General features: G+C 44.2%; 1 protein-coding gene across 5 annotated transcripts in view; it reads right to left on the bottom strand.

The window, feature by feature from the left end:
* Positions 1-287: 287 nt before the first annotated feature.
* casz1 (castor zinc finger 1) overlaps positions 288-12370 on the bottom strand; it is a 99013-nt gene continuing 86930 nt past the window's right edge. For 3 of the 5 annotated variants that reach the window (XM_072450170.1, XM_072450168.1, XM_072450169.1), the window contains exons 9-19: positions 12239-12368; positions 11806-11869; positions 10569-10732; positions 10311-10433; positions 9904-10209; positions 9588-9786; positions 8711-8882; positions 6172-6320; positions 4762-4987; positions 3845-4189; positions 288-3187 (exon numbers count right to left, since the gene is read on the bottom strand). In XM_072450170.1, the coding sequence (XP_072306271.1) occupies positions 1935-3187; positions 3845-4189; positions 4762-4987; positions 6172-6320; positions 8711-8882; positions 9588-9786; positions 9904-10209; positions 10311-10433; positions 10569-10732; positions 11806-11869; positions 12239-12368 (3131 nt within the window). In that variant the 3' untranslated portion in view covers positions 288-1934. The remainder of the gene's footprint in view (positions 3188-3844; positions 4190-4761; positions 4988-6171; positions 6321-8710; positions 8883-9587; positions 9787-9903; positions 10210-10310; positions 10434-10568; positions 10733-11805; positions 11870-12238; positions 12369-12370) is intronic. The other 2 variants (XM_072450171.1, XM_072450172.1) reach the window with 1 other exon arrangement.

The following is a 12370-nucleotide window of genomic DNA, read 5'->3' as shown; positions in this document are numbered from 1 at the left end:
TGCTACTTCACAGCCGCACACACAAAAAGAAACTAAATTCAAGTGCACAGGAGTTTAACAGGAGGCTGGGTGACTCAGCCTGTGAGGCTTGAGCTCACAGGAAATGGTTTCATCTAAAACAAAAAAATATATATAACACACAAAAATCATTATAAATAAAACTGAAAGATTGGTGACTTTTTTTTTTTTCAAACAGTAAAATGACTGTGAATATTAATTCTGCTCCTCCAAAGGGCCGGACCAACAGAAAATAAAGTCACACACACAAGCAAACTTAAGTGAGGCTATTTGAATTTTTAACTTTTTATTATTTCATTTCTCCTTTTACGACTTTTCTTTTTAAAGGAAGCTGTTCATCAAAGAGCATTTTGTTCATATATAGTTATTTTTTTACAGAGGAAAATACTGTACAACAATTTTTTTCTTTCTTTTTTTTTCTTAACAATGTTTGGTGGAATATCATTGACACATTTGTCCCTATTGTGATTATTTTTCCAATGCCAAGCTCTGGAAATCTTCCCTTTGCATGTGTCCACTGTTTGATACATAATAATAATAATTTAGAACTACAGTAAGTCAGCCTCTTCACAATCCTCTTCAATTACAGTCCATATTAGTGTTTCTAACCAAGCCACACCCATGTCAGGAGCAGCCCATTTTTGTCCAATCACAGGAAAGCAAAAAATAAAAAACTGTTTTTTAAATAAGTCACATAGCAAGAGTTCTTTGTCACACTAACATCTATTTGTGCATCAAAGCAAAGTGAACTAAAACAACATTAAAGCAAATTCCCTGTTAAAAGATATATATATTTTTCTGACGGTAAAAATGAACCTAAAAAGTGCAATAACACCCTAAAAATGTCTCATTGGAAGGTCACATAAATATTAAATTAAAAGCATAACATTAACAGGAGTTCAACCACAGCCAAAGTGAAAAAGAATAAAACTAACAATGCCTTTTGGACATTTTTGGGTCTGTACATTTTCAACATAGAGCTACCGGTACTTTCCCGGTACTGAAATATCCCACTGCATCCAAACGTCTCTTTAATTCCCGCGGGCAGTCCAACCCTCCGTTTGATTTAAATAAAGCTTCATCCAAATTGATATGCATCCAACTAAAACGCAAGAAAATGACAATTTAATGCAGTGAGGCCAACGGTAACAAAAATAGTCTTAAATATGAGCATGATTTCTCTGTTTGTAATGGTCAGCTAATAGAAAAGTGTACTATCCACAGACAGACTTGATACCTCTGAGGGGCCCTTGGGTGAGGCCCCAGACAGGAGGGGTACATTACAGGGACTGAGCTTGGTTTTTGGTGCTAGTGGGACACAGCTAGCAGAATGTCACGAGAACTGACCAAAAAGCTACTGGTCAAATCCAGATTGAGAACAAAGTAAAACATCAGAGAAAAGGAGCTTTATACTCTTCCCCACAATGTCTAATAATATTAATATTATTATTCTTATCAATAATACAGAACAAGAGCAAAACCTTTGAGGGCGTTCCCCTTAGTGATCCGCTTGCCTTTGCTTATTGAATATCCACAGCACTTTTCTCCTTAGATCATCGTTCACACACGCACACACTTACATATATAGTTATATAGAGATTTGTTTTTGTTTTTCTTGTTTTTTTCACACATAGTAAAGTGAAAAAATAAAAATAAATTAAAGTCAAACATGCACCCACACAAAAGACTGATGTGTAGTAAAATGTTTTACATTGCTGCCCCCTTATTTGTAAAAGTGGGGCGTATTACTGTGTCTGTTCATATTTTTTCTTAATGCATAATTGAATTAATAATGTTGGTCATCTTGTAAACATCATCATTAATCACTGTGGGCCGTCACTAGTTTGATTTGAGTCTGAACAGGATGTGTGAGGCCTCTCTCATGTGTTTGTTCTCAGTTCTCAGTCACTTAGAGTTCAGGGGTCCTGTGGTTCCACTCCAGAACTCTCCAGCGGGGAAGAATGGTTTACGGAAGCATTCAGAGCCTCTGCACAGTCCTTCTCTCTATGGGCCTCCGTCATCGAGTCGTCATTTGAGTCAGAGTTTATGTCCTCCTCAGGGGACAGGTCGTCCTCCGCCTCTCCGGATGTCCCGGTGGTGTCCTCCGGCCCGGAGCCCATTCTCAGGGGGATGGAAGTATGGTTGGACAGGCCCGTGTGGTTGGACAGGCCCGTGTGGTTGGACAGGCCCGTGTGGTTGGACAGGCCCGTGTGGTTGGACAGGCCCGTGTCCTGGAGCATCTTTTTACTCAGGTCCAGGGAGTCATTGAGGCCCAGCCCAGCGGCGTTCTTCAGGAAGAACAAGGAGCTGCTGGTGTCCGTCAGGTTCAGGGAGCAGTCAAGAGACGTGTCCATGCCCATGGAGGACGGGGGGTACGGGTGGCTGTAGTCTGACCCCAGGGCTCCCGCCTGGTACAACATGGAGGGGGTGTTGTTCATGTGGGACATGCCCATAGACACAGGGGTGACCGCTGACCCTGCTCCGCTCAGATGGGGCACTTCTTGTTTGGGTGAGACTGAGGGCAGCTCGCCACGCTCTTGCTTCTCATGCTTCCTCTTGTGGGAGTCCATCTGGGACATGCCAACCACAGTGTGCTTGCACTCAGGGAAGGTGCAGTGGAAATGTGAGCACTTGAGCTTGTACTTGCAGTCAAGGACCTCGCAGTCGACGCTGGAGCTGAACTGGCAGAAGCCGGCTGCACTTATCACGTCCTGTTTGCCGTGGTGTTTGCGGTGGGCCGTCACCTTGGTGCTGTCGGTGCAGCGGAAGCCACAGCGCAGGCAGTGGAAGTGGGTGCTGTTCCCTGAAAACTGGCAGTCAGGGAAGTTACAGATGAGTGAGGACTTGAAGCGCTTGAAGTCATCCAGGACCAGGTTGTCAACGCGGTCGTGGTGCTGCGCGTGCTTGTACATGTGCGTACGCCCACAAAACTTGTACCCACAGTTCTCCCTGGTGCAGTGATAGTGGGTCACCTTCAGAGAGAACTGACAGTTGATGTCTTTGCAGTTTTCATAGAGGTCATAGCGACGAAAGCCCTCAAGCATCATGCCCTCGTCCAGCATCTTGCGGGATGAGGCTGTCTTGCGGCGCTTGCCGAAAGGGGACATGTCCTCGATGATCCAGAAGCGCTTCTTGGCACCAGTGGCGGTGGGAATGGAGATGGTGTTGCCTAGAGGAAAAGCACAGGAAACAATGAGTGGGACCAAAGCAAAGCCACATACAACAGACATATCACAGTGGCCACAGCCTCCTGTTGTAGCTCTAATGTAACTTCCTCACAGCTGAGTAGGCACAAGGAGGAGCCTCACTTTTTAAATTCCTAATTCCCTGAATGATTAAAAGAGAGCAAATGATAGATTGCCTTTGAAACATGACACTTTTACAGGGTGGCTCAGCCTCCAAACACAGGGAGAACTGTGGGTCTTAACCAACCCTCTTATCTTTATGTTGTTTTATGGGGGGCACCCACCTTTTGTAACACCCTAGGGTCACTGCTAATGATGTGCTCCCTGTTCTACGAGACAGGAAGCAGTGGGCTTCGATAAAACTCTCGGTGTGATTAAAATAAGAGACTGCTGATGCAGACCAGTTAATGGAAGCTAACCAGGGCCGTGCTTGGTACAGCAGCACGTCTTTATCTGCAATATACTGTAGCAGCTAATGCTTGAGTGGATTCTCCCAGTACAAAGTCAGTGAGTTCATGAGACATGTTTGTTTTGTGCATGCACTTTCCTCATGTTTCCTTTGGGCATGCTTCACAAACACAAGTGCATAGAGGCCTGGCCTGAGTGACAGCTGCAGTGTCGGTTTGCGCCGGGGTAAGTACCTGCAGCATCCTGTACTATAGGGACGTCATTTTTAACCGGAGACGGAGTGGCAATGATGGGGCTGTAAGCTGGTGTGTTGGTTGGCATGACAACACTCCGAGTGGCTCCCAGAGAGGCGCTGAGCAGAGAGTATGACAGACAGGGTGGAGACAGGAGGTATGGGAGTGAGGAGAGGGGCGGGCGCAGAAGGGCAGGGGGGAGGGCCGGAGCCTGGAGCCCCGGGTGAGGAGGGGCCAGGGCGGAGAGAGCTGGAGGAGGAAGAGGAGGAGGAGAAGAAGGAAGTGCGGTTTGGGTGGTGTCAGCAGGGGTGGTAGGAGCAGAAGGTGTGGTGGGGCAGCCTTGTCCTGGAGAGACAGGGTGACCAAAGGGGGTGGCGGGGCACACGGACAGAGACGCACACCCAAAGATCCACAGACACAAGGATGGGAGGTAGAAAAGGGAAGATAAAAGAGAAGAGATGATACAAAATGAGCCCCATTCAAGACAAGTTACCAAAACACCAGCCAAACCAACATGATGAGAATAGTAAGTAGATCATATACATTGCTATGTGAAATGGGAAGTTTGCAGTTTGCAGGCAAAACAAAGCAAAAGTAAAGAATTCCAGGTAATCATTAAGATGAAAAACAATTTTGTAATCTATGCATTTGGCCCCAGGTCAGTAAAACTGCCCAAGTAAACAAAATGCCACAGGGATGTTTTCCGGCCAGTGGACAATGCAATTATCTGCAATGGCCTCAAGTGCAAAAAGGATGCTTTATGAGACCGTCCAATAAAACTGTAATGGTTTTATCTTAATATTTTGGCTGATGTATCTTTAAACTATTGATTCAAGTAGAAGTAAATCAAAAACATGATGGAAGAATGTATGAAATGGCAATCTTGACCGCATGGTTACTGCCGAGAGCGAGCGTACCTGCCGGGGAGGCGTCATTGCCCACTGGCGTGCTGGTGCAGCTCCTGTCCTGGTTGGAGGATTCGGAGGACAGACCCAGAGGACTGCACCCGGTGTAGTCCACGTAGTCCTCCGTGTCGTCCATGGAGGTGTTGGAGTAGCTGGCTGTGAGGCTGGTCTGACTGGAGATGAGACCGGACATATTGGAGGGGTGCAAGTCCTCTCCCCTGTGACCCAGATGGTGCCCCTAAAAACAACACAGCAGTTTGGTTAGACTTATATACACTCCACCTATGCTATTCTACTGGTTTTATAAGGTTTAGTGTCAAAGATTTTACTTGGGAAATGTATTTGTGTAATGTATGTGTCAATATATAGATAATATTCCATAGCATCGCATGAACATACATTATTCAGCTATTATTTACCATTTCAATAAAAGAATAAAGCTTGCCAATGAAAGGGTGACATTAGAAAAAAACATATAACTGCTTTAAAGGTGGTTTATGCTTTTGCCTAGAATGTTCCACAGTAAGGCATTAAAGGCTGTCCTAAAAACATGACAAAGAGAACTACTCTGTGTATTGCTCACTTACCTAATGTCTTTGCTTCTTATATAACCTTGATTCTATTATTCTGAATCCCACATACCATAATTGCAAGAATAATGCCACTATCCAGGTGTGTCATTCTAATAAAATGTTAATAATAAGGTAATAATCTGATTGGGCAATAACTCAACCTTTTCTGCTCGCACGGAAAAGTGCTGACTGTTAAACAAACACGTCCCAAAAAAGAACAAGTTCTCAAAAACAGGTGTTGGTTGCTGGCATAAAACCAAATATTTGCACACAACCGTATTTAGCAAGAATCGCACGGACGTCATACTTCTGTCATTATAGGGCGACTTTCAGAAACCAACAATGAAAACTTGTAAATTCACATGTTTTGATGTATGTAGCTCTGCCCACACCAGGTTAAGTAAGGAAATTAAGTGCAGTAGAATGTGGAATATGTCTCGAGTATGTCATGCATGAGTTATATTTGATGGGTGTGACAAGATATGGCCGTCAATCTGCTTTTTTTCACATGACAGGAAGCTAAACTTACACACGATTACACGCGTAAAAATCCGTACACGCAATTGTTAATCTTTTGACTTTGGCTTGCATTCATTTCCCAAATTACTCTCTGTCAAGTTAAAGTTGTTACCATTAACCTACATAGGAGTTTAAAATGGGATAAAATGGCTGACAATAGCAAAGGGCGTGTGAGGTATTGGCTTAGTTTCCAGATGTTTCCATAAACAATTCAACACCTGTTATGGTCCCCTGAGGTGTGCGGCCCATGTTTGGAGATAATAACCCTCTTTTGGAGATTTGCGTGGGACAATAGAAGCTGTTTGTCTGTAGCCGCTGTAGCGTATTGTACCTGGGGTGGGACTCGGTCAAAGTTTTTGCCCAGCATCCTCCTCATGTGCTTGCGAGCGTGCGAGGTCATCTGGTGCTTGAGCAGGAAGGAGAACTGGCAGGCTTCACGGATGCAGTGGAAGTGACTGTTCACCTGGTTGTACTTGCAGCCTAAGAAAATAAAAACACTAATTACTTTAAGCATCATTTGGGCCTCTGTGTGTGTGAGAACATCTTGGATTCTCATCTCGCTGGTTTACATTAATTGGCGAAGCAAATCACATACAACCAATACAGGATACAGTATATTTATTGTATAGTTTCAAACAAAAGCAGATATTTTCCAGCAGTTCGACTGTATCCACGTATTTTTTAGGGCTCAATTATTATTCTGTGCACTTTTTCTTAGTTCTTATTTTTTTGTCATGTATGAAATCACAATTGAGCTGTGATATGTAACATTATAGATACTGACAAACTACTTAAGTGTTTCATTCTGCTATTCATGATTTCAGTAGCACAATATCATTCAATTCATCACTATCAATATAATTTATCATGGTATTTTCTGTAGTAATATATTGAGCTTTTTTTGTGACACGCCTAGTTTGAATCAAATATCAAAATATATATCAGAAATAGCAATGATTCAAAAGACTATTTCTTTGTGGCTTTCCTCTTATACATGAAATGTTCTTTGTTCATATTTAATCTGTATGTGTCTGTACCTCTGTGCTATACATTAGTTTCTGTGTGAATGGTTATTAAATTGAATATGAAGTGAAATATGGGTAGTTTCTATGAGTTGGTGACTAAAGAGGGATTGCATTTCCAGGACTTGTTTGTGTAGACTGTACATGTAGGAGGAATATTAGATCACTGCGGTGTCACACTGAGAAGTCAAGCCTTCCCTGCACTAAACCTGTGGAGCTCTTTTATTACACTGACATGCTTTATTCAATTAGGAATTTACATAAATAAATTCTCATTTTCGGCGGGCCAATAATGCGCACACGCCCCTGCAAACCAAAGTAAATATACAATTATTACCATATTAAATTCATTTTTCAAAGTATCTCCATTGTCATTTTTGTCTTTTGTTCTCCTCCTATCTGTTTCCTACTCGCCGATCCGTTTTCCCCTTGTTTTAAGCGCCGCGGCTCTAATTGCTTTATGATTTCAAATTAAATGAATGTTCCGTTTTGTGCCTGTTAATCAAATACCATTATATAAAAGCAGGCAGAAATAATTGAAAGAGTAACATGCTGGGCAGGTGCTAGCATGTCAGTAACCATGGCGCCTGCTTCAGTCGCACAAACAGCCCTGTGTCATCAAATCGCTTTTGCACACCGCTCCGCACGCTGCGAGTTGAGCAAATAATGTTAACCCCCGTGACACGCCGGGCCCCTTTGTCGCGACCCGATCCAGGTAGCATCGTCGGCCATGTTCAATTTAGCGCTGCTGCCATGGATACTGGCAAGCCATCAATTCTTTATGACTGTAGCGCTCGCAATCCTAATCCTCCCGAACAATATGCGCCTGGCAGATCGGACTGGGGACAAAAAACAGCTGTTTCGGGGCCGGCGCTTTTTTGTTTGCTTTGTTTTTGCGCTCTGAAAAGCTTGTGTAACTGCCTGAAAAAAAGAGAGAAAGGAAAGAAAAAATAATACACATCACTTTTAATTCATTTGGATGGCAGCGGTGGCGGAGAGGAGCAGCTCCGCAACACAAACAGGCTAAACCAGACAAGCCGGATAATTAACAAACACAAAGCTAATTGCTCATTTCTGACAGGGGCAAAAAGGAAGAAGAAAACAACCTGGATGTGATTGCCCCCGTTGACGTTATTGCTCATGTGCAGAAAGAGAGGGAAGAAGACTACCTTAGGGACTTGGGGTGGAGGGGGGTGTTTTTGCCATTGTGCATATGCAAAAAAGAAAAAAGAAGAAGAAGAAGAATGCCGCCATACCAACGCTTTCTGTTGGCCAACACACTGCGCCCGCCCTACTGGTAAACAAACCACACACCCTCCAACAACAGACGTTAACAATCAATTGTTGCCCTAAGTGCACAATTCCATACTTTAATCCATGGTTGGAATTCTTCTCTGAAAGATTTGTGAAACGGCCCAGTTTAACAAGCAGACGTCACGTTGATGAGTGGAAGTCGAATCCGATCCGGAAGTTAAAGTCCTGGCTCCTAGACGCCTGGCTCCCTCCAATTGACTTACATTCAAAAAAAAGCGTAATAATATACACAAGTCAATATTAGCTTTCCAGTTAGAATTCTGGTGTTACTGTCTTTATTTGAACAATGTGGCCGTGATAAAAGTTTCCTGGTTATTACTCCGCTTTCACCAACGTTTTTTGCTAACTCTCCTTTCCACCATATAGAGTATTAAAGTCACTTGGGCTACTGGATAGTTTTATAATGTTAGTTTGAGTTAAATAGAGCCCTGATTCTTGGACACACCCACTTGTCCAATAATGGCTCAAAAATGTCCTCTTTGCAGCATTATCAGGTTTTTGGTGATCTATAGTGACCTGTGTGTGCCTTCTTACCCAGACGGCCGCACTCCTCTCTCTTGGTGAAGTACTTGAAGCCGTTGGCCGCGCGGCGCTCGGCCTTCTCGTGCTTCTTGACGTGCCAGGGCAGCTTGGTCGTGATGTTGGTGACGAAGTAGCAGCCGGGCCGCAGACAGTGATAGTGGCCTCTCATTCTGAACTCGCAGTGCTGTGGACCAGACGCATCATTTCAATTCCCTGAGTCAGGCGCGGTGTGAGCGTACGAGCCACAGATGCCGATTAACTGTGTTTGATGTCTGTGTTCAAAGTTTCCCACAAAATAATTCACATCTCACAATCCTCTGCTTCTTCTTCCTCGCCCGAGCGTCTCCTCTGACACTGCACAGCCCCATCTGTCTGCCCTCCTCCCTCCCCAAAGACGGGCCAAATAAGATCTGTGTGCAGCGCTGCCACTGAGAAGGCGGGGGGGGGGGGGGGGGGGGGGGGGGGGCCTTTTGTGAAGGGCTGATTTTCGACACATTAATTAATTCATTTAAACGCTTCTCCAAATATGAGCTCGTGAGCGCAGGCACGGGCTGCCATTTAAGTTTCATTTACGGAGCATTCCCCTCATTTTTGCCCTATTCGAGACAGCCTTGTTTACTGTGCCACTGACAATGATTTATTGGGTAATATCAGCTAAATTGGCCTTTTCTGAGAGGAGAATGCGGCAGTCAAAATGACATCATTGACATATAAACAGGCATTACTGGGGTGAGTCGACTGTCTTTTCAGCAGAGATGGAAGACAGGGAGCAGTGCTTGTGAAAGCCTTGAGTCAAATAAGCTCAAATGCTGCTCTAATAGATAGCATACTTCACAGTGAGAATGTGTGGGGCTGACAGGAAGTGATTCGGCTGTGTGCAGGGACTCACCTGGTTGGGGCACAGACACTGCAGGGAGTAGTAGGAGAACTGGTCCCTCACATTCACCAGGTTATTGTTGGGGTTGATGTGGTCCAGGCAGTGGGACTCGGCCTTCCCGGAGGTCTTACACACATACTTGCAGTTCCCAAACAAGCAGTGGAAGTGAAACTTGTTTGAGTATTTACAGTCAGTAGCCAAACAGGGGTCACTGGACAAAAAGGACAAATGGAAGAATTGAAATACAATATTGGTGGTAGATGTTTGCTATATAGAGCCAGGTTTGAATAACAAATATATGTTGACGGGCGTAAAATGATTCTCTTACTTTTCTTGGAACTGCAGGAAGCCAGGTTTGACTTGTGGCTTGGCGTTCTCCAGTGAGGTGGTGGGCAGAGGGGAGCTGGCCGGCAGAGTGGGCATCGAGGCAGACATCTGAGGGATGGTGCCGGTCAACTGTTTCCACGCCAACATGGAGGGAGGGGGCGAGCTGTAGCCCCCCGAGGAGCTGAGGTGGGACATGTCCAGAGGGGGGTTGTTGGCCATAGACACCGGGGCAGCAGGTTCTCCAGACGACTCCTTCTCACTGTACGAGCCCTCAGACTTCACTTTCAAAGTGGCCCGGAGGTGAAAGCTGCACAACACAACACAAGCTCCGTCTCACACAGCTCGATAAATCTTCACCCTCAAATGTAGATGGTGTTTTTCTTGATCATGACTTGGGGTGACACTCACTTAGCGTGTTTTATGGCCCCGTCCACAGTGCTGAACAGCGCCCCGCAGTCCTCCACCATGCAGTGAAAGTGCACCTTCTGAAGGAAGTCGCAATGCGCCTCACAGAAGTCATCAGTGTCAAACCTGAGCGAGGACAAAGAAAATGGTAAATACAGGTTTAAAAATAAATCACTTTACATTACATTTAATTCTGACAACCAGAGTCAGCCTAAAATGTACAAGTATACATCTGACTGTTGTCCCACTGGGGCGTCGTACCTGCGCAGGTATGTCCTCCAGATCTCATTGGGCTTGTCGGGCAGCGACCTCTTGAGCACTTGGTTCAGGTAGTGTCCGGCCTCTGAGTGGTCTCCCCTGTGGTTTCCATCCATCTCAGACTTGATGTTCATGGCACTGAAGAGGGCGGGGTTCATATGCGTCATCTGAAAACATATTTTCAGTCACAGTTAGTCCAGCACTTAGATTTAAATTTGTCTGAATGTGTGAACTTAGAGACGTGAGATTTGGAAGGAGAAGAAAGCAGAGGCCGATGTACAAACAGTCGACAGGAGCTTGAGTGCGGGCCAGGGCACATTTGCCAAGTGTCCCGTGGGACTCTCTTTTATGTGGCGTGTGGCTGGAGCCGGAGCCGCGAGGCTGCAGTGACATGACTTCAAGCTCATCCTGTTGTTATGCTAACTACTGTGTCCCAGAGAAGTCATACAGAAGAATGTGGAAGTTGGAATCTCTTTGTCGAACTACAATAAATTGAGATTGTTGCCTGAGTAAGGGCATCTGGTTTAAAACATGCTAAATCCACACACAAATCACTGCCAAAAAAAAAGAAAAAATAAACTGTAAGAATGTATGGTTTATTCTATAATATATTTTCTGTGTCAAAACCAAGAATTGTAGTTTCACTAATCATTTTGGAGAGTTATGTTTTAGAAGTTAGTCAATGTAGCAGTACTTTTCCTGAAGTTCAGTCTAAATCTGCCCTGCCACGTCATCCACAAACTGCTGTAAACACCTGAGTCATTTGTCGGTGTCAGGCGAGATGTATGATTAAAACAATGTCCATTTTAATCTTAAAGAAAAAAAACACACATTTAAATTTCCATACGCCAACACTTAGACTGGGTAAAAAATGATGGCCGTGCCTGCCAGTTCCCCCCCCCCCCCCGACTTTTTAATCAAATAATTTACAAAGTCTATAAATAAATGTAGCATGAGGCAGGAGAGAAAAAGGATAAAGGAGGAGGAAAAATGGACGTCGAGTTCAAAACAGCTCATCAAAAAACAAACATCTCAATATATCTGGCATGGCACCCAGCTACTGCTTCATTATATTAATTTGTGAGCGGTGCAGCGAAAATTACGCCATATGAAAAATGGCTGGAAAATTTAAATGATACAAACTCATCTTATTAGCGGTGAAACATTCAAAAACAAACAGGCCCCTCCGTGTGCCGCTAATTTGTCTTGGGATGAAAGGCGTTTGATGGATGGATCTTACCTTATTCATAAGCGAGGATAAAAGAGATGTATTCCCCGGTACGGCGTGTCCGTTTGATTCATTACTGGAACAAGTCAAATGAACAATGTTTAGTCAAGATTTGCATGAGAACAGTAAATATTACTATTTATCATGCAAGGTGCGCTGTATAATGAAGAAGAAAAATGCTGTCTTATTAAGAAATAGGATCTACAACATAAGCGCCATCTGAGGTTTATGCATAACATTTTGCACAAAAGTGAACAAAAGCGATGAATTTTTAATAGATGTATGCATAGTAGATTTTTGATAGATGGCAGCCAACTAAATGGATAAAAATGACTTTTAAAATCACAAAACCATTGTTATTTTTCCAATTTATCACATGAATATTCCACCCGCTCTGTTTACATTACACTCACTGCCCTGGTTGAGTCTGCGTCCCGTCTCTTACCTATGCTCCTTCTTGCTGAGGTCCAGGCTGTGCTCCTGGGCAGAGTCCTGGGACCCCGCGGACCCCGGCTCCATGGGCTCCTGCTTCACTTGGATCAGATTGTACTGGCCTGACGGAGGATGGTCGTTCCCT

The sequence above is a fragment of the Eucyclogobius newberryi genome, unplaced genomic scaffold (genome assembly GCF_026437365.1).
Source record: "Eucyclogobius newberryi isolate DKJ021-1_F unplaced genomic scaffold, fEucNew1.0.hap1 SCAF_17, whole genome shotgun sequence".
Classification (NCBI taxonomy): Eukaryota; Metazoa; Chordata; class Actinopteri; order Gobiiformes; family Gobiidae; genus Eucyclogobius; species Eucyclogobius newberryi.
The sequence above is the reverse complement of the archived record's forward strand: the minus strand, read 5'-3'. Positions and strand labels throughout refer to the sequence as shown.